This window comes from Pteropus alecto, unplaced genomic scaffold (genome assembly GCF_000325575.1).
Source record: "Pteropus alecto unplaced genomic scaffold, ASM32557v1 scaffold129, whole genome shotgun sequence".
NCBI classification, from domain to species: domain Eukaryota; kingdom Metazoa; phylum Chordata; class Mammalia; order Chiroptera; family Pteropodidae; genus Pteropus; species Pteropus alecto.
This window is the reverse complement of record NW_006442597.1, coordinates 630,212-652,185: the sequence shown is the minus strand read 5'-3', so window position 1 is coordinate 652,185 and position 21,974 is coordinate 630,212. Positions and strand designations below refer to the sequence as shown.

At 37.5% G+C, this 21,974-nt stretch overlaps 2 protein-coding genes across 9 annotated transcripts in view; one reads left to right on the top strand and one right to left on the bottom strand.

The window, feature by feature from the left end:
• The window catches only part of CENPP (centromere protein P), a 207,293-nt gene extending 201,471 nt beyond the window's left edge, over positions 1 to 5,822 (bottom strand). For both annotated transcript variants that reach the window (XM_025040468.1, XM_006922811.3), the window contains exon 1: positions 5,405 to 5,822. In XM_025040468.1, the coding sequence (XP_024896236.1) occupies positions 5,405 to 5,493 (89 nt within the window). In that variant the 5' untranslated portion in view covers positions 5,494 to 5,822. The remainder of the gene's footprint in view (positions 1 to 5,404) is intronic.
• A 33-nt stretch (positions 5,823 to 5,855) lies between these two features.
• Positions 5,856 to 21,974, top strand: part of NOL8 (nucleolar protein 8) — a 30,770-nt gene continuing 14,651 nt past the window's right edge. For 2 of the 7 annotated variants that reach the window (XM_006922793.3, XM_025040462.1), the window contains exons 1-8: positions 5,858 to 6,145; positions 7,181 to 7,408; positions 7,985 to 8,047; positions 9,420 to 9,498; positions 10,814 to 10,949; positions 16,644 to 16,712; positions 18,456 to 20,321; positions 21,622 to 21,735. In XM_006922793.3, coding sequence (XP_006922855.1) covers positions 7,270 to 7,408; positions 7,985 to 8,047; positions 9,420 to 9,498; positions 10,814 to 10,949; positions 16,644 to 16,712; positions 18,456 to 20,321; positions 21,622 to 21,735 — 2,466 coding nt within the window. In that variant the 5' untranslated portion in view covers positions 5,858 to 6,145; positions 7,181 to 7,269. Of the gene's footprint in view, positions 6,146 to 6,434; positions 6,682 to 7,180; positions 7,409 to 7,984; positions 8,048 to 9,419; positions 9,499 to 10,813; positions 10,950 to 16,643; positions 16,713 to 18,455; positions 20,322 to 21,621; positions 21,736 to 21,974 lie in introns of those variants that run through there. The other 5 variants (XM_025040466.1, XM_025040464.1, XM_025040463.1 and 2 more) reach the window with 5 other exon arrangements.

Below are 21,974 nucleotides of genomic sequence, written 5' to 3'. Positions count from 1 at the left end.
GAGATAGCTGCTTTTTCTAATGTGCAGAAACCAATAAAGTTTCAAGAAAAACAAAGAAACCCAGGAATATGTTCTAAACAAAAGAACAAGATAAAATCTCAAAAGAAAGAATTTAATAAAACAGAGATCAGTGATTTTCCTTATAAAGAGTTCAAAACAACAGCCAAAAAATGTTCACCAACCTCAAGAAAATAACGAATGAACAAATGAGAATTTCAACAGTTAAAAAATATAACAAAGTATCAAACAGAAGTCATAGAGCTAAAGACTACAATAACTGAACAGAAAAATTCCATAGAGGGATTCAACATCAGACTAAATGAAGCAGAAGAACTGGTGAAATGAAGGACGGGGTGGTGGAAGTGATCTAATCAAAGCAGCAAAAAAAGGAAAAAGAATAAAAAAAGTTAAGATACCTTAACAGATTTATGAGACAACAAACGGACCAATAATAGCATTATAGGGGTCTCCAAAATAGAAAAGTGAAAGGAGTAGAAAACTTATTTCAGGGAAATAATGACTGAAAATTTCCCTAACTTGGAGAAGAAAACTGATGTCCAGATCCAGGAATCCCAAATAAGAGAAATTCAAAGAGATCCACACCAAGACACTTTATAATTAAAGTTAAAGACAAGAAGAAACTCTTAAAAGCAAAAGAAAAACAACTGGTTACATACAAAGGAACCCCATAAGACTATAAAGAGATTGTTCAGCATAAACAATGCAGGCAAGAAGGGAGTGGCACAGTATAAACTGCTGAAAGAAAAAATCCACCAACCAACAACATTCTACCTGGCACAGTTGTCCTCAAGAACTAGAGAGAGTTTCCAGACAAGCAAAAGCTGAAGGAGTTCATCACCACTAGACCAGCCTTACAAAAAATGTTAAAAGGACTTCTTTAAGCTGAAATGAAAGAGTCCTAATTAGCAACAGTAAAATATACGAAAGTATAAACCTCAATGATAAAGGTAAATATATAGTAAAATTAAGAAAAATTTAATGGTGTAAAGGTAGTAAGTTAATCACTTATAAAGCCAGTATGCAAGTTAAAAGACAAAAATAGTAAAAATAACTAGAACGACAATAATTTGTTATGGGATACACAACATAAAAAGGTTGTAAATTGTAACATCTAAAACATAAAATGTGGAGTGAGGGTGTAAAAATGTGGAACTTTACAATGTGTTCAAACTTAAATTGTTATCAATTTAAAATAGATGATTATGAATGTCTTATGTAACCCTAATAACGACAGAGCAAAAGCCTATAGTCGATATACAAAAGATAAAGAGAAAAGAATCTAAGCATACCACTACAAAAAATCATCAAATCTCAAAACAAGAGAGGAAGAAATAAATTACAAAACCACCAGAAAACAACAAAATGGTAATAAGAACACAGCTATCAATAACCTTAAATGTAAATGGACTAAATTTTCCAATCAAAATACAATGATTGGCTAAATGAATTTAAAAAACAAGACCCGTGTATATGCCTGAGTCTTGAGACTTGCCTGAGATATAAAAACACACATACGCTGAAAGTGAAGGGATAGAAAGATATGCTAAGCAAACGTAAAAAAAAAAAAAATAGACTTTAAGACAAAGATTGTAATAAGACGATGGTTATTATATAATGATAAAAGGGCCAATCCAACAAAAAGATACAATATTTGTTAATACACCCATCATAAGAGCATGTAAATATATAAAGCAAATATTAACAGGCCTAAAAAGAATGTACTCAACATAATAAAGGCCATATATGATAAGCCCACAGCTAACATCATACTCAATGGTGAAAAGCTTTCAGCTTTTCCTCTATGATCAGGAACAAGACAAGGATGCCCACTCTCACCATGTTTATTCACCATAGTATTAGAACTCCAAACCACAGCAAGTAGGCAAGAAAAAGAAAAGGCATTCAAATTAGAAAGAAGGAAGTAAAATTATCTGTTATTGATATGATTTTATATGTAGAAAAAAATTCCACACACACACACACACACACACACACACAAAACTGTTAGAACAAATGAATTCAGCAAAGTAGCAGGATACAAAGTCATCACACAAAAATCAGATGCGTTTCTATACATCAACAATAAACAATCTTGAAATTACAAAAACAATTCCACTTACAATAGCATTGAAAAGAATGTAATACTGAGGAATGAACTCACCCAAGAAGATAAAAGACCTTGTCAGTACAACCAAAACTACAAAGTATAACTGAAAGACATTAAAGACATAAATAAATAAAAACATAGCTCATGTTCACGGATTGGAAAGACTTAGTATTATTAAAATGTCAATATTACCCAAAACGATCTATAGATTCAATGCAATCCCTGCCAAAATCCCAATGAAATTTTGTGGAGGAATAGAAAAACCCCCACCCTAAAATTCATAATGGAATATCACGGGATCTCAAATAGTCAAAACAATCTTTGAAAACTAACAAAACTGGAAGACTCACACTTTCTGTTTCAAAGCTTACCTCAAAGCTACAGTAGACAAAATAGTGTGGCATTAGCATAAAGACAGACATATAAAACGGAGGGCTCAGAAATAAAACCTTCCATACATGGTCAAATGATTTTTGACATGTGTGCTAAAATCATTTAATGGTGGTGGGGAAACTGGATATCTACATGCAAAAGAATGAAGTTTGACCCCACCTAATATTATATACAAAAATTAACTCAAACTGAATCAAAAGTCTAAACGTAAGACCTAAAACAATAAAACTCTTGGAATAAAACACAGAACAAAAGCTTTATAATATTGGATTTGGTAATGATTTCTTGGATTTGACAGCAAAAGCACAGGCAACAAAAGAAAAAATAGACAAATGGACTGCATAAAAAAAAAAATACATCAAATGACACTATCAACAGAGTAAAAAGACAACCCAATGAATGAGAAAAAATATTTGCTAATTGTATATCTGTTAAGAGATTAATATCCAAAGTATATAGAGAACTCCTAAAACTCAATTAGAAAAACAACCTGATTCAAAAATGTGCAAAAGATTTGAATAGACATTTCTCCAAAGAATATGAGTGACCAATAAGCATATGAAAAGATGCTCAACATCACTAATCATTAGGGAAATGTAAAACAAAACTAAAGTAAGATAGCATCTCATATTCATTAGGATTGCTACTGTCAAAAAAAACCAAAAAGTGTTGGTGAGGATGCGGAGAATCTGTAACCCTTGTAGACTGGTTTATGGGAAAGTAAAATGGTACAACCACTATGGAAAACGGTGTGGAGGTTCCTCAAAAAATTAAAAATAGAATTACCATATGATCCAACAATTCCACTTCTTGTTGTATATCTAAAAGAATTGAAAGCAAGGTCTCAGATATTTGTACATGCATATCCATATCAGTATTACCCACAATAGCTACAACATGAGAGCAACCCAAGCATCCATTTGACAGATGAATGGATAAGCTAAGTGTATGTATATACAATGGAATATTATTGAGCCTAAAAAAGGAAGGAAATTCTGCAATATGCTACAACATGGGTGAACCTTGAGGATATCAAGCTAAGCGTAATAAGACAATATGCCATTTATACGAGGTACCTTTAGAGAAGTCAAATTCAGAGGAAGTGCAGTGGTGGTTGCCAGAAGCTAAAGGGGGTAGAAAACAGGAAATAATTGTTTAACAGGTACAGAATTTCAGTTTTAGGAGATGAAAGGAGTTATGGAGTGGATGGTATTAATGACTGCAGACTATGTATGTAACATCACCGTTCTGTACACTTAAAAATGGTTAAGACAGTAAATTTATGGTATTTCGCCACAATAAAAAAAAAACTTGGTTCACAGGTTCCAATATTCCTTCACCACTATAGTGAAAAATAACTTCGCATTAAATCTCAATACTCTGAACTAACATTTAATGTCTTCCACAAGTTGGACTCTTCCAACTTTCCCAACTTGATCACTGAGGAGGCCCAGATTGCCTGAATAGTCTACATACTATCTTGAGTTAATAATATTTGTGGCCAACAGAGAAATGTTCCCCTACAGTATGATATGGCACTTCTCAAACTTTCAAATGTGCATAATATACTGTGGAGGTCTTGTTAAAGTGCAGATTTTCACTTAGTAGGTCGTGGTGAGGCCGAAATCTGTATTTCTACCCAAGTCTCAAAAGATGCTAAACCTTCCATCAGTGGAGCACCCCCGAAGCAACAAGGGTTTGTAATACATTTACACTTGCACTTGAAGAAGAACTATTTGTTCCCTTTCCACTTGCTTCCCTCTCCCTTTTATCAGTCACAGCTTCTCTACCTTCATGCCATCCAACATGCAGAAATCATTTTCTTTAGAACTTCTCATTGTCTACCAACTCTTGTCCCAAGAGCTCAGGAAAATCTCATTCTCTCTGTACCTAAGTCAAATTAGTCTTGACTGAAAAAAATAAAGGTAATTTCTGCTTTCAAGCAGCTTGCAAGTTTGAGACAATAGATCCATAACTGTTATAGACCCTTTCTTTCCTTCAGTTAAGCCAAGTGCCCAGGCTTTGAAGTCAGACTTTTGGGTTCCAATCCAGCTCCAAAACTTCCTTTCTCTGGTACTGTGGGCAAGCAGCTTAACTTCTCTGAGCCTCAGGTTCCTTAACTTTAATCAGGGTTAGCAATAGTATGGATCTCAGAGGATTGTCATAGTAAAAGAGATGATGCACATAAAGAAAGATCTCCGCATTTCTCAATCTGGCACTTGGTAATCGACAGACATGCCTGTTACTTAATAACATACGATGCCACCAGTTTGTGGCCGGTAGCGCTCTCCACTTATCTCTGCCTAGTAGTGCAAAATGGCTGTTTATCTTTAGACAAGGAAGCCCCCTACTTCCCTTACAGCAGTCCTTCGCAGGCATTTGACGACCACCTACCTGCCCGGCTTTTGCAAAATTCTCCTACAGGCTATATTAGCTATTTTTATCTATATCAACTTATTTTACCTAAATTATTCCTCAAAGGAAACTATAACACTATAAAGGAAAAATCAACAGCACTTGCCTTAAGTGACTCAAAAACAAATACTATGAAATCATAGTTATTAAAACCCAACTGGATACAGCTCCCCATCAAACACAAGCTTATTAGCAAGCTTATTAGGAGGTAAGCAAAACCTTCGCCTTGATAGTTATCTGCCAGAGAAAGAGAATGTAAAAGCAAACAACTTTCTCACTACTGAGATTAAGTCAGTTCATGCATGGCAACGCGCTTCCAACCTGGAGGAGTGCGGACTCATTCTAGGCCCAATACAGAACAGGAGTTCCCGGCCACGTTCGTTGCTCGGGAAAAGTCTGCAGGGAGGTCCCAAACACCCGAGAGGGAGACCTTCGCCCGCCCCACTGGGTCTAAGGAGGGCCACTTACTGGACTTGGGCGGTATCTTCTCCCGGCGTCGGCCTCAGGTCCGGGCCTTCCGATTGCAAGGCGCGGACCTCGGCCTGCTCGGCATCCATGGCACAGGGCTGACAGAAGGTGGCCTGACGGTCGCGCGCCTCGCCCAGCGTTTCAAGCCTCGCGCGCTCCTGGCGCGGACCATTCCAGGAGTTCGGCGGGGGAGGCTACGGAGTATGTGCGACGCTTGTGCTTACATACAACCAAAGGTCTTACAGTATCCCGGGCTTCTTGCCATCACTGCGCACGTTGCCACAACTGTTTCCCAGCAGTCCCTACTTGGAGATAGTTGGTTCGCTTCAACACGAAGCCCAAGGGCAGTGTAGTCCAACCCGGACTGGTGGAGCTTTGAAGCAACCCGGATGCCAACGTCACTAAAGAGGATGTTCCGGGACCGTAGCGCCTCATTTTTTTTTTTTTCTGCTCCTTCCCTTCTGCCGATCTAGTCCAGGAGTGACTAAGCATAAGGCGATAACCTTCTTAAGAATGAATTATAGAATTTTTGTTTCGGTCTTTTGAGGACGTAAAGAGCTTGGTGGCAGAGGCATCGCGGCATCACAGAGGACGGGAAACAAAGAGCACTCGGGAACTGAATATGGCAACGGAACCTTAGGACACTGGGTTGGAAATCGAGTAGGAAGGAAGAGAGACTGCACCTGTTGGGACACGTGACTAGAAGTTAGATTCCCTGCGCTGGGTGTAGAAGACAATTTGGTGAGGAGTGTAGGGGGCATGGAAAGTGACCGGGTCATTTGTCTGCCGTGTCTCTCGTCTTTGGGTCTTCAGGAAGAAGAAGGCTGAGGGGGAGGCGAGATTGGGGCGGGGGGCGGGGAGAGGCGAAGTTGAGACGGGGTACTATACCAGGAGGATGTAGGCCGTGGCTCATACCCAGAACAGGAGCCATGCTTCGGGCTTTCGGGCGCTGTTTTGGGATCGTAAGTGGGAGGAATCTGTTAGTTCTTGGGGAAGGGCAGGGCGTGGGAGCTGAGTCGCCCGCTGGGTGCTAAGCGGAATAAGAGATCTCATGATGGGCCTCATTCTCATTACCTCGAAGAGTTTTCTTGAGTCCCTTCTAATCCATCAACCTAACTAGTTTAGTGCTAAGAATTACAGATCCTGAAATTGGAGTCGATTTCTAATTCTTACTTCACCACTAATTCTCAGAATAGTATTGGGAAAATGACTTAACCTCTCCTGCTCATCTGAAAAATGAGATGCGCACAAACTACTTCATACAACAGTGGCACATGGTAAAAAACAAAACAAGTCTGTATTAGCTATATCAATTGCTTTCTTTGCTTGAACAGCACTTTGTAGACCCTTCTCTTGTGGTACAGCATTGTAATTGCATCATTTGCTTACTTCTCACGCGACTGTGAGGAGCTCCAAGATGGAGCACTGCCTTTTTATCCTTTAGCATGTTGACCTGCCTCATCCTATGCATTTGTTAAAGTGAATAAGTGAATGTATAAATGAATGAAGGAAAAACACCTAAAATGGATAAGTAAATGAAGAGGGGTAGAGTATAATGTGCTTATTTAAGGGAAAGCTTCTACCTGTACCTGTGTCTATATGTGTGTAGAAGTGCTGTTCCAAAGTGTGTTCATGGAGAAAATGGATGAAGGGCTTGAACAAAATCCCCAGGAATAAAATTTAGAAACAATATAATAAGAAGTTAAAGTTCAGGTGACCAATCTGGCATAGAAGTTACAAGGAAAAGGGTTGGGTTTCTTTGGTTCTGTTTTTTAGGTTTGAGAAGAACTAAGAGAAAGAACTTGTCTCTGTAGACAGAAAATTATTTTTTCCACTTCAGTACAGTGAGTCTGTGCCCAGCCTTCATGAAAGCCAAAAGAGAAACAAAGCGCCTTTTTGTAGGTGGCCTCAGCCAGAACATTTCTGAGGCAGACCTACAAAGTCAGTTCAGCAGATTTGGAGAAGTTTCTGATGTGGAGATCATCACTCGGAAAGATGACCAAGGTAAAGTTATAATCCTTCATGGGTAGTTAAAAGCATATCTAATTCAAATCAGTTATCACAAAATAAAAAAACCCGAGATGAATGTTAGCCCTGAACACTAAAAGCGATATGTATTTCATTTAGGATACTGTCTTGTGTACCTCACCCCACTCCCTGGAGGTGTTACTTATGATGTGGAACTTGCTCAGAATTACATTTCTGAAATTTAAAAAAATTCTAAATTCCAAAGCATCCAATTTCTGAAGCATGTAACTTTCAGTTTTCAAAGTTAACATTCTCATATCCATTAAATAGGATATTCATTCTAATATCCTATTAAGTAGAATATCCCTAACATAATCAAAATGTTACCGTAACTGACCACTAGACATTTTTTTTCTTATTCATTTTTTTTTGGAATATTTTGATAATCCTACTTAGAACAATGCAGTCTTGGTGTCCAATGAAAAATAAACAAGGTTTTTCTTTGAAAGAGTACATTTCTAAGAGCTCATTTTTTTAATTTAGAAACTTAATCATTTTTACATTGGTCTCTGAATAACAGTTTAAATAAATTTCTTTTTTCTTTTTTTTTAGGAAACCCACAGAAAGTCTTTGCATATATCAACATCAGAATAGCAGAAACAGACCTGAAAAAATGTAAGGTCTTCATGTGTTTCCTATACTATTTGCCAGTTCATGTTACTGTGTAACTTGGAATAACTTCATTCTAAATCCAAATATCAATAGCCACTTTTAAGTCATCCAGAGGGACATGCATGATCAAGAGAATTGCAGTATCCCGCAACTCAGCAGATTTAATTACATACCATTTGGCATCTGCAGACCTATGGTAGCACATTGCTAACGGGTTTATTCAAAGATGGTATTCCAAACTATTTTGGACAAGAGACAAAACTTTCATAGAAATTGCTTATTATACATATTCCACCGGATGTTATGCCATACCCAGTGTGTTCATTTCTTGGGCAGGTAATTTTCTTATCATTAAATGCTGTTAGGGGAGGGCTGGCTTTAGAGTATGCCCTTATTCAACCATATTCTTAAAATTATAAATCTATCAATAAGTTTAGTAAAGCTGAGGGCAAACTGTGGTCTTCATTGAAGAAGAAAGGGAAGATAATCCATACTACCACTGATGGAGTAATATACTCTAGTTATTTGGAGGCTGAAAAGTTAAGAGATACTAAAAAAGGGAACATGCTAATAGAGAAAGAGGGTCATCGGCCTTGCATTTCATTTGTTAAAAAAAATTGATTTGTTTTATTGTTCAGTGAAGAAATAGATACGACAAATAAATTGTGGTTAAGAACATATTAGTTCTAATGTGTGACCTTTGGCAAGTTATTTAAACTTCTAAGCCCTAGTTTGCTTATCTGATGTCTGACAAAGATATTACTTGCTGGTAATAGTATCTTTGTATTTAAAATAGTACCTACCAATAGAAACTTTTATCTGTTTAATGGTTATTATTAAGGAAGCTATAGGAATACTGAGAAAATCAACTACTAGGGCATAGCAGTTCAAACAGAGTTTAGTCACTTGTAGCTAATTTGGAAGTTACACAGTAATAGCTAATATGAGGCAATAAATAAAAATGTGCTATAGGACTCCAAAGTGTCCTCTGATTCTCCTTGGAAAAATTATATTTAATATTTTATAGTTTCAGTGTGAGAAATAAATGTTAAGTAAATATCAGTCATTTACCAGAGTTTCTGACATTACTTTATAAACAAATAACAGACAAATTTTTCTTTACATTTTACACATTTGCCTCATTCAGATCTTCTAGTAACACTGGGAGATAAGGAGTATATGAACTCCTCTGGTGAGTGGTCAAGATGAGACTGGGACCTAAGTCTTATCACTCCAGGTCTCCTTCTTTATTTCCTCTGTATGGACTTATGATTAACAAGTCTACTTTCCTTGGTACTTAACAATTAGAAAAAGTACATGCTGAAATATATTTTTGTATTGTTATGTACTTGGGTAATAATGCTTTATTTTACAGGTATGTCTGTTCTAAATAAAACAAAATGGAGAGGTGGAACACTACAAATTCAGCTAGCAAAAGAAAGTTTTTTGCACAGGTAAGAATTGCTACACATGAATTTAAACACTTTTTTTATAATGGTTTCATATGTTCATTTAGTTGTTTTGACACCATCAAGTAATATTATGGTATTAGCAAATTCCAGCATTACGAGTAGAGCTAAAATCCCTCTCAACTGTGACTCCTCATCACCCTATACCCCACCAAAAAAGATGATGTAATGCATTTGCATATGTAATTTTTAAACTGTAAAAATGAATGCCTATTTAATCTTTTTAACACAATCTTTTGTTAACGTAGGTCTTACTCCTTTTTTGTAATGACTGTTTAGTACTATTTCAGAAAATAGTACTGTACCACAGTGTAGTAGGCCATCCTCTACTGATGAACATTTAGACTGTTTCTACCTCTTCATGACAATAGATGACACTTGAGGATGGCTCCTGTATAGGGGAAGGGTTCCTCTGGGGTTTATGTCAGTAAAGAGAGTTGCTGTGTCATGGAATTACATACATTAAAATTTTGATAGATACTACCAAGTGACTTATATTTGTTTTTGACTGTTAATGCTAGTGTCATACAAAGATGTAATAGGAAATCCCTATATAAGAGGCATAAGATTAATTAGGCAAGTGACAAGAACAAAGCATTGTATCAACTATTAGAACATTTTAAGATGCTAAAGGTATTCTCAAGGAGGAAACAGTTTGTAAGTTTGGGACATTTCAAAAGAGGAGACATTTTAGGAATGGAGTGACCAGGGTCATTGGTAAGATTGTTCTAGACTAAGGAAATGGCACAAGGGAAAATAAGGTCTAAGGCAAATGTGTTTTGAGGGAGTGGTCTGGGGAGAAACGTGAGAATTTGATTTTGTTCTTCAACTGGAGACCTCTGTGAACAGGGTAGTGATGAGACTCATTCAGCAGTACTTCAGTGCCTACTATGTAAAGGAACTGGGATCCCATTCCAGAGCAGGATGAGAAGACAGTGTTGCTGCCTTGAAGCGTGTGTAGTTGTTCCCGAGGAACATAAATCTGACAGTTGTTCTGGAAGGTGGAACATAAAGAAGGCAGACCTTCTTTATGGTGCAGTTGTTCATGCCTAAATAAGGTAGGGAAGTTTACATAAGAAGATTGAGATGGCATTCTGCATTTTCTTCATTATGAGGGTAGAAATAATCAAGACTTGGCAGATTGGGTTCTGAAAGACACTTATTCCTCAAAAGGAAGAGTAAAGGGATTGAAGAAGATAAAATGCCAAAGTTAAAAGGCATTATAGTATTTAAATAACAAAAGCACTGTTAATGGCGTAGTTATTTTAACTCTTTTATTTGTGTTTTCTCTTTGATTCAGATTGGCCCAAGAGAGAGAAGAAGCAAAAGCAAAGAAAGAACAATCAACAATAGGCAACACCAGCTTGTTAGAAAAGATGGAAGTGGTGGATTTCCACGTGAAAGCTGTACCAGGGACAGAAATACCAGGGCACAAAGTGAGTCTCCTGTGGTAGCCTGACTAAGCCAGGAACAGGCTCCTGAGACCACATGCCTGCGGGCATCATATCTAAAGTTGCTTTTTAATGTAGATAGGGCTGTTAACATAGTGCTTTATGGATTTCAAAGTGCATTTACAACTGTTAGGTAAGCACAGTTCACTCCATTTTACAGAGAAAGAAATCAAAACCCAGGTACCAACGGGTCTCTCAAGGATATAAGGAAAGAATATAGGGAGTTCCCAAGTTTGCCTGTATACCATTTGGTGATGTTATTTGTTTTGTTTTGTTTTTTTAATTTATTAGGATGACATTGGTTAACAACATTATATAAGTTTCAAATGTAAAATTCTGTAATACATCATTTGTCCGTTGCATTGTGTGCTCACCACCCAAATTCTAGTCTCCCTCTGTCACCATATATTGGACCCCCTTTACCCTCTTCCTCGCACTCCCCTTCCTCTCTGGTAACCTTCATACTGTTGTCTGTGTTTATGAGTTTGTTTCTTTATTTTGTTTGTTCATTTTTTGCTCTCTGTCATATATCCCACATGTGAGTGAAATCATAAGGTTTTTGTCCTCATCCATCTGACTTATTCCACTTAGCATGATAGTTTCAATGATCCATTTGGGTCATTGCAAATGGCAGTATTTCATTCATTCTTAGGGCTGAGTAGTAGTTCTTTGTATATATGTACCAAATCATCTTCATTTAGTCATCTATAAAAGGACACTTAAGTTGTTCCCATGTCTTCGGCTACCATGAATAATACTGCAGTGAACACAGGGGTACATATATCTTTACAAACATGTGTTTTCAAATTATTCAGATGGAAACCCAGAAGAGGAATTGCTGGATCAAAATGTGGCTGTATTCCTAATTTGGAGGGGAACCTTTTTACTGTCTTCCATAGTGACTATAGCAGATTACATTCCCACCAGCACTGTATGAGGGTTCCTTTTTCTCCACATTCTCACTAACACTTATTCCTTGTCTTATTTTAATAGACATTCTAACAGGTGTGAGGTGGTATCTCACTGTGGTTTTGATTTCATTTCCCTTATAGTTAATGAAGTTGAACATCTTTTCATATATCAGTTGAACATTTGTATGTCTTTTTTAGAAAAGTGTTCAGATCCTCTGCTCATTTTTAAATTGGATTGTTTGTTTTTCTATTATTGAGTTACATGAGTTCTTTATTTATTTTACATATTAGCTCCTTATGAGGCATTGTTTGCATCTGTCATCTCACATTTGATTGGTCACCTTTTTGTTTTGCTGATGGTTTCTTTTGCTGTGCAGAAGCTTTTTAGTTTGATGTAGTCTTATTTATTTCAGGATAAGGGCCTAATATCCAAAATTTCCAAAGAACTCATACAACTCAATAACAACAAAAAAACAAACGATCCAATCAAAAAATGGGCAGAGGACCTGAACAGACACTTCTCCCTAGAGGACATACAAATGGCCAACAAATATATGAATAGATGCTCAGCAGCACTAGGGAAATACAAATCAAAATCACAATAAGATAGCATCTCACGCCTGTTAGAATAGCTATAATCAACAGGACAAGTAATGACAAATGTTGGAGAGGATATAGGGAAAAAGGAACCCTCATACACTGCTGGTGGGACTGCAAATTGGTACATCCACTATGGAAAACAGTGTGGAGCTTCCTCAAAAAACTAAGAATTGATTTACCATGTGATCCAGCAATCCCTCTACTGGGTATTTACCCCAAAGACTTGAAAACTCATATCTGAAAAGATATTTTCACACCAGTGTTCATAGCAGCATTATTCACGGTGCCAGGACATGGAAGTAACTGAAGTGTCCTACGATAGAGGATTTGCTAAAGAAGCTGTGGTACATGTATACAATGGAATATTTCTCAGCCATTAGAAGAGATGAAATACTGCCATTTGCAACGACAAGGATAGACCTTGAGATAATCATGCTAAGCAAAATAATCCAGAGGGAAAAAAGTTGAAAACCACATGATATCACTTATATGTGGGATATAAACCTAAAAGCAACAAACGAACAGGACAAACGGAGACTCATGGACGTGGACAATAGACTAGTGGTTACCAGAGGATAGGAGGGGAGGATGCAGAAGGAGGTAGATAGGGTAAAAGGGATCAAATCTGTAGTGATAGAAATGAAACTAAGAGCAGTATACATACAATGCAATACTGCTACTTTGTACACCTGAAACACTGGATTTGTTAACCAATGTCACTTATTAAAAAAATAAATTTAAAAAAAAAATGAGTGTGAGGAGGTTAAAAAACAAAAATAAAAAATATCAGCCTATGTAGAAAAAAGAACAAGCTCTTTGTTACATTAATTTTTTTCTATTGTCTTTTCTCTTTTTCATTTAATTCTGCTCTAATTTTTATTTCTTTTTTTCTGTCTTTGGGCTTCTCTTTTTAATTCTTTCAGGTGAAATGTTAGGTTGTTAATATTTGAAACTTTTCTTTTTTCCTGAAGTAAGCCTGTAATGATAAAAACTTTTACTGCTTTTTGTGTCCTCAAAATTTTATATGCCATAGTGTCATTCTTATTTGTTTCTATGTACCTTTTGATCTCTTTTATTTCTTCTTTAACCCAATCCTTGTTTAGTAGTATGTTCTTTAATCTCCATATATGTGTGGTTTTTCCTTCTTTTTGCAGTTGATATCCCATTTCAAAGCATTATGATTGGAGAAATATGTTTTGTTTAATTGACTCTTAAATTTGGTGAGGCTAGGTTAGTGTCCCAACACGTCGTCTGTTTTTGAATATGTAATGTGCAATAGAGAAGAATGTATGTTCTGGGGTGAAAAGCTCTGTAAATATTGATTATGTTAATTTGGACTAATGTGTCATTTAAGGCCATTATTTCTTTATTTTTCTTTTTGGATCATCTATTCATAGCTGTCAATGGGGTATTTAGGTCCCCAACTATAATTTTGTTTTTGTCAGTTTCTCTTTTTATTTCTCTTTTATATAATTTGGTGCTCCGAGGTTAGGTACACACATATTAATGAGTGTTACATCTTCTTGATGTATTGTCTTCTTTATCATTATAAAATGTCCATATTTGTTTCTTGTTCCCTGTTTTTTAGCTTGTAGTCTGTTTTGTCAGATACAAAGTATGGCTACATCCACTCTTTTTGGATGCCACTTGCTTGGAATATCATTTTCCACTCCTTCACTTTAAGTCTACGTTTGTCTTTGTAGTTGAGATGGGTCTCCCGAAGGCAACATGTAGTTGGGTCCTGTTTCTTGATACATCTCACTACTCTATTTTGGTGAGTTCAGTCCATTTACATTTAGGGTGATTATTCATTTATGAAGATATTCTATAGCCATTTTATCTTTTGTTTTCTGATAGCTCTGTGTAGCCACTGTTTCTTTTTCCTTGTGTTTCTGTTGTTTTAATTTCATGGTATTCTCTGATGTATTTGTTTCTTCCTTTTTAGGTACTGTGTCTTAGGGAGATTTTTTATGTGTGATTACAGTTGTTTGCAAAAGAAAGTTTCATGTATATAGTAGTTTTTTCTATTCTGAATGCATCTAATCTCCATTCTCTTATGCAAGTTCAATACCTTTTCCTTTCCTCTTTTATGTTTTTGTTGTCACAAATTATTCCTTTTTTTTTTTTTTTTTTGCTGAGTTCATTTCCAGATTACAGTAGCTACTATCTTCTTTTTAAATGTTTTTACCTGCTTTAACCTTTATGTTATATTTAAGTGTTTAATACCCTATTTTGAACAAGGGTTGCAGTTTCCTGCATCTATCTCTCTGTTAGTCATCTTACATTTTTGCATCTCTGTCTTTTTTTTTTTTTTTTTTTTTTCAGGTAGCATTTTAGCATTTATTGTAATGCAGGTTTTGTGGTAAATTTTCTTTTTTTCTGGGAAAGCCTTTATTTTTCCCTCCTATCTAAAGTGTAACTGCTGGATATTATTCTTGGCTATTGATTCCTCTTTCAACATTTTGATGCCACTCTCCTAGCTGGTAGGATTTTTGCTGAAAATTCCATTCTGATCTAGTGGGATTTTCTTTATAGGATTTCCTTCTTTTCATTAGCTACCTTGAGAATTCTTTCTCTGTCATTAATTTTTAACAGCTTTAATATAATGTGCCATGGTGAAGGCCATTTTGGATTGAGATAATTAGGTGTTCTGTTAGCTTTTGGGGTTTGAGGATCTAGTTATTTCTATAGTGTTGGGACATTCTCATTGATTATTTCTTTGAATCGGTTCTCTGTTCCCTTCTACTCTTCTGGTATACCCATTATTCTTATATTGCTTTTTTTAATGAAATCAAATGGTCTTCATACAGTACTTACATGTTTTGCTCTTAATTCTCCCTTTCACCTCAGTCATTTCTAGATTTCTATCTTTTATTTCTGTTTTTCCTTTCTGAACTCCCTGTTACCTTGGTTATTCATTGTGCTTGATGGATTATTTCCTCTGCTTAGGCATTTGTGGGAAGAAAATTCTCTCTCTCTCTCTCTCTCTCTCTCTCTCTCTCTCTCTCTCTTTTTGTTGAAATATTTGACTCTCTACTGTTGAACAGGTTGATAAATAGTGGTCTTTCTTTTGTTATGCAGTAAGTGGCAGTGAAGCACATGTTTTTGTTTTCTCTTACCTGCACTACTGAGGCTTCCAGGATCTCTGTGGGTTAGTGTTGCATCGGCTGTAGAAAACTCCCCATATTCCCTAAGGAGGGGGGCATCCTGGAACTGGTTGCCTCAGTTTCAGGGCACCATTCCCATGGTGGTATGTTGTAGGCTATGGGTCTCCTGGCCTGTGTGTTCCTGGTGCTGCTTTTCTGCACCCAGAAGCCACCAACCATACCGCTTTGTCTGGGTTACCTCAGCTGCTTCTACCAGACTCCATTGTGATGGGTGGCAGAAGCAGGTTTGTGTTTCAAAGACTGTGTTCTTTCTAGTGGGTTCAGTCACAATGAATACGAGCTACTTAGGTTGGAAAGTTGCTTCTGCCCTTGCATGATCTCCTTAGTAATGGTTTTAGTGCCAGGTAGGCCACCAAAGGATGGGATTGAGACTGGTTCCCACATCTGCTGCTTTCTTTGTCTTGTGATGGTGGCTTGTAGAACGCTGCAACCATTTGCACAGCTTCTCTGCCCCTAATCCTAGGTTTAGCCTCAATGTGTACCACCTACCAGGCCCAATTACTACCTCTGCTCCTCCATTCTTCCCAGTAGAGGTTGCACCCTGGCCATTCACTGCTGTCACATCTATTGGGTCTGCAGCAAGAGCCAGACTGTGACTGTGGCTCTTGTCTCTGTCATTCCTCTGCCCCTCCCCACTCCACCCTCCCTCCCCTGCTTGCTCTGATACACCCACTTTCAGATTTCTCAATGCATGGATCCCTCAGACATGTTTGTTGAGCCAGGAATCCTTTGTTGAATTATAGCTGCCTAACTCGTAATTTCAAGGAGAGAAACATGCCGCATCCTACATGGTTTATATGGGATCGATTACTCCCCAATTTTCCTTCTTCTTTCCTCATATACTTTTTATGAGAACTCCTATTTCCTTATTAGTAAACTAGACAAAAATGGTAATCATGGCCAACTGCGAGTTCACTTTTTTTTTAAATTATATTTATGCAGTATCATTAATCTTTTCCATTTGTGACATAAATAGTAAATACATTCTTTTTTTCTCTTAGAATTGGGTCGTGAGTAAATTTGGAAGAGTCTTACCTGTCCTTCACCTAAAGAATCAACATAAACGTAAAATATCCTTTGCCGTTGGGCTCTCAGAATAATTATTATTTACCAAAGTGATGACTAATTACAAAAGTTTACTTCCTTCCTTTAGAATTTCACTGCCTCTGTCAGTAAGTCTTTAGATGTTTATTTGACAGTTTTTTGTTCTCAGCTTCTAGGCAATGTAAAACCTACCTACGTACATGTATTTTTCTCAAGAGGAAAATGAGAGAGTGTAATAAGGTTTTGTACAAATAAGTGATACAAATGATGATTATCATAGCAACCTTTTCACTTATTAACTTATATATTCCATTCATCTGACATGGATTCAAAGCCAATGCTGAAAGAGCTAAAGTAGGCCAAGTGAACACAGGGCCATTGTTAAAGTGGGCTTTGGAGGAAGTGGAGTAGGTTTCACATTAATAGAAAAGTGATAGGAAGGAGTCCAGGAAAGAGAAAAATAGTAGATAGAAGTACATAGACAAGCAGGTGGGTGGAGAAATAGTGTGGAACCCAAGATGAGCAAATTCAGATGCCCATTTTCTTGAGGAAATGAGGTCAGATTGTCTGAGACCTTCAATTCCTAGTGTCGTGAACTTTTGGGCTGAGGGTACAGTTTGTGTATCTTTTGCTCTTACATGGTTTATCAGTCAGGGAAGCAGAAGCAGTTCTAGGTATTTCAAATGGGATATAATCTATGCAATTGGTTTAAAAAGTGCTGGAAGAGCTGGAGGCTGATAGCAGGTTGTCCAAAGATTAATAACTGTGGCAGATCACTACCACCCTGGAGCTAGGGAAGCAGAAAGGTGTGTCCTCATTGTTTATTGCTACTGTGCCACTGAGGCCTCTGGAGCCCTAGCCAGAGCTGCTGCTGCTCCTCCTGCCAGTAGCACTAAAGTCAGGGAAATACTGACTTTCTTCTTCTCTACCTTCCAGCTTCCCACCAAAGTCAGCCACTAACAGCAAAGAGGAGGATATTGAAGAGAAGTGTGAAGTTGAGAGATAGTGGGAACCCTTTGGCACACCTCACATATTTGACATATAGTCAGTAGTTACTAAGTGGACAAAGAAACTTTTCAGGAGTTATATTTACAGCATCTTATACTTTCCTATTCATATGTTTTAGGAAATCAGCAAATGCCAGCTGTCTTCACAGTACATTGGCATTAACTAGAATCTTTCCGGATAATGTCAGCAACAAAATGGGCCTGGTAGAAAATTATTAGCTTTCTAATAAAGACCTACATTATGCTCTGCAGTGAGTGAGTAGAAGGTAAAATGGAGGTTATTGAGCTAGGAGAATAAAAGCTAGGATGGGCCAGTATTGAGGCAGGAATGGCACAAAGAATTTAAGACTTGAGAACATGCAGTGTCTAGCTGTTCCCCTCTGGGTGCATCAGCTTTATGCTTTATTGCATCAGCTCAAAAGATGAATTTCTCGAATTTACAGAAAACAGTCTTGGGGCTTCTGTACCTAGAATATAACCTGAATCAATTTGCTGTGATATCAACATACAAGTAGATATTCTGCCAATTAATAGTGTTGGTGCTTGGTTTTAACTGCCAAGTAATTTCTGTTAATTAATAGTGATGGTGCTTTGTTTTAACTCTGGATAGAAAGCTCACTTCCAAAGACCCTGAGGTCATCTAGTTAAGTTCTCATTTTGTTGGATAGGAAACAGAGTAAGAGTAAACAGTATTTTTTGCTTCACCAGATTGACAGTTTTTTCTAAAACCTGCCTTTGTTCTGTTTCTTGACTATTAATAACATCATAAAGTATGATCCATCAAAGTACTGCCACAACTTAAAGAAAATAGGGGAGGATTTCACAAATGTCATCCCTATATCTAACCTCACTTGGGAATTGGAAGGAGGAAATGATCCTATGAGCAAGAAACGGCGAGGAGAATTTTCTGACTTTCACAGGCCAACTAAGAAGATGATAAAAGCACAGAAGGATGAGAGTTCCACTGTGTCTGTGGCTACGAGACCAAGACGCAATAGAGTAATAATAGAGAGTCCACACTTAACACAGCAACAGGCCACACAAGATACACCTAATGATCTCATTACTCCTAAATTACCTCATGTACCTGATTCTGATAGTCAGAAAGTTAAAAATATATTTTTTCAGACTTTTGATTTGGAAACTCCTAGGAACAAAAATAGCATGTCTGATGATACTGATTCTGAAGAGGAATTAAGACTAATGATCGCAAGAGAGAAAAACTTGGAGAGAACTGCATGGTCCTCAATAAAGGAATCTGAAAATGATCCCTTTGAAGTTGTAAGGGATGATTTCAAATCAGATATTCACAAACTTTGTTCTTTAACAGGTTTAGGCATCAAAAATAATGTCTCTTGCCTTGATAGTGAAGATAATGTGAGAAATGATTGCAACTCTGATTCAGGAGACACAGATGCAATCATTGCAATGAAAAAAAATGCTGGTAAGGTCAAAAATAGTACAGAATTTTTACAAATGGAAAAGCCTGTATATAAGAAAACTTTGAAAAGTAGAAAAAACTATAAATTTTCTCGTCATCATATTAAAGTACAAAAAAAAGACAACGTAGAGCTAGCTGTCAGTCATAGAGCTAAGCGTCTTGGTTGTAAATCTCTGTCTGATTCCAGTAGCACTGAAGATGCTGATTCTGTGTCAGAATCAGCTGAGTCTGAGAAATACAAGTATAATGCCATGATGAAAAACTGTCTCCATGTGACTCTCACTTTAGCTGATTTGGGACAGTTGGCTGGCAGTGACCTGAAGGCTCCAAAAGAAAATACTGAGAGTGACGGCTGGGAAACCACTGCCAAGTGTGACAGAGCCTCCAAGAGCCATAGGACTTCTAGTGGCCTCCACAGAGGTCAACAATGTATTCATCCTGAGGAGATTTTGGCTTCCCTTTTTAAAGAAGAGAACACCCCTGGAAAACAGAAACCAAAGGAAAACAACTTAAAGCAAAAATTCCGGGCATTCAAAGGAGTAGGCTGTCTCTACAGGAAGGAATCACTGAAAAAAATCTTGGAAAAAACTGTTGCCTCTAACAATATTAATAAAAATCAGAACTCCTTAAAACTTGAGGATCCCACTAGCATGTCCATGGACAAAGGGTTCCCAGATGCTAATGGTTCATCAAGTGAACTAACTACTTTCCAACGTGCAAAGAAAGCAGATGACCCAAACCATATTCACCCTCAAAGGAGACAGTCTACTTATGAGAGCCAAGATCACAAAGTAGTGTCCCCAAGCAGTTCAGCAGAAAAAGGAAGTACAAACCCTATTTCTAGTCTATTACTATCAAAAAAGAAGAAATCTTTAAGTCTTGGTGCAGAGACTCTCAAGAGAGGCTTTGATGAAGACTGTTGCCACAGGCCCGCAAAGACAGGAAAGGGCTCCGAAAAGAGGCCTGATCTAAACAGCCACATGGCCCCTAAAAAATCACCAGAGGTCTCTAGGAGAGACCCTCAGGAAAGTGAAACTGGCTTTTCACTTTCTCTTAATAGTTCATCAGATGTTAATGTTAAGGATAAGCATGCTGAAGATAATCAGAAGCGTTTGGCAGCCTTAGAGGCAAGGCAGAAAGCGAAAGAACTACAGAAGAAACTGGTTCATAATGCTCTGGCAAATTTGGTGAGTATATTTTCAGTCTATGGATTTAACAGGAATTCTCTCAAATTTCATCTTTTCCTTCTCATGCCCCTTTAGAGGCCAGTGTCCTAGCACTCACCATTTTCATGTTTTGAGTCATTGAGTTAGAAGTTTTTAATTACCATTTACGTTTAGTATTTCCCAAAAGAAGGGAGATTAAATTATTTACAAAAGACATTTTAATTTGTTTTTATCTAAAGTTTTCTTCATAATCTCCTTTCCTTTAGAAACCAGAACTTGTAGAGTTAAGTGATATATCCCAATGCATCTTAACTTACATGTAAGTCACTTCCCAAATGATTTCTATCTTGCCAAGATTTACAATAATAACCCTTTATTCATTCTTTCAACAACTGTCAAGTACCTATGCTGGATTTATAGACTGAGGATTGAGGATCACGGTCCCTGCCTCAGATAGTTATCGGCTCATAGTATGGTGGGCAGAAGGTGAAAGTTCAGTTCTGCTGGCTGAGAGAGAAGTATGCCCATGTGCCCTGGCAGCACACAGGAGGCACACCAGGTTGGTTGGGAGGATGCGGGTAGAGGGCTTCCTCAACCTGAACTTAGTCTAGTGTGGGGATCAGTGCGAACTGGTCAGGCAGAGGTAAAAGAGTGGTAAAGGAGATTCAGAAAGGCATTCCATGAAGAAGGAGCAATTTGTGCAAAAGTCGATATTTGCAGTCAGTATGACTGAAATAGAGTACGAAGTGGCAGGATATGAGGCTAGAGAGATAAATACAGGTGAGTTGTGAGGAGGCTATGGAGGTTGGACTGTGAAAAAAAATGGACATTAAGCAAGGGAATGAAGATTAATTGTGTATATATTAGAACAAGAGTTAGAAAACTACAGCTCTTAGGCCATCTATCCCAAAGCCTATATTGGTACAGCCTCCAAGCTAAGTATGGTTTTTACATTTTTAAAGCATTTTAAAAAACAGGACTGCAGGACCAAGACCACAAAGCCTAAAATAGCTACTCTCCAACCCTTTACAGAAAAGTTCGCTGGGAAAAATTGTTCAGGCCATGATGAACAACAGATTGACTGGGACAAACCTGAAACCAGGGACAGTCTTTGGGTGGTCATGAGCCAGAACCAAGGTAGTAACAGTGGGAAAAGATTTAAAAGATATCAGGAAGATCCAATTGATGGGACTTTGTGATCAACTGGATATGGAGAGAAAGAAATCAAAAGTTTCCATATTGGGAAAATAAGTAGACTTGGCAGGAAAAGAGATGAGGGGTTGTCTTAAAATGCAATGTTCTTGATGATGTCATGCTCTAGGATGGTCATCCAGAGAACAAGCCAACGCATATCATCTTTGGTTCTGACAGTGAAAGTGAGACAGAGGAGACATTCACTTGGGAACAGAGCCATCTGGTAGAGAAACCACTGAAAGTAAGAAGTTCAAGATATCCGTTTGGGCATTCCTCTATTTTTGGCAGATCCATTTCTGCCTTTTGCGTACCAAGACCTGCACACAACTGCCAGGCTCAACCAACAGGAACCATGATAAGACCCAGGGCTCCCCACTCCACCACACACACAAACTACAGGGACCTTGGAGATTTTATTCTCCATGAACCTACCTTCCACATCATCTTCACAGTGATATCAATATTAGTGAAATCCTGCTG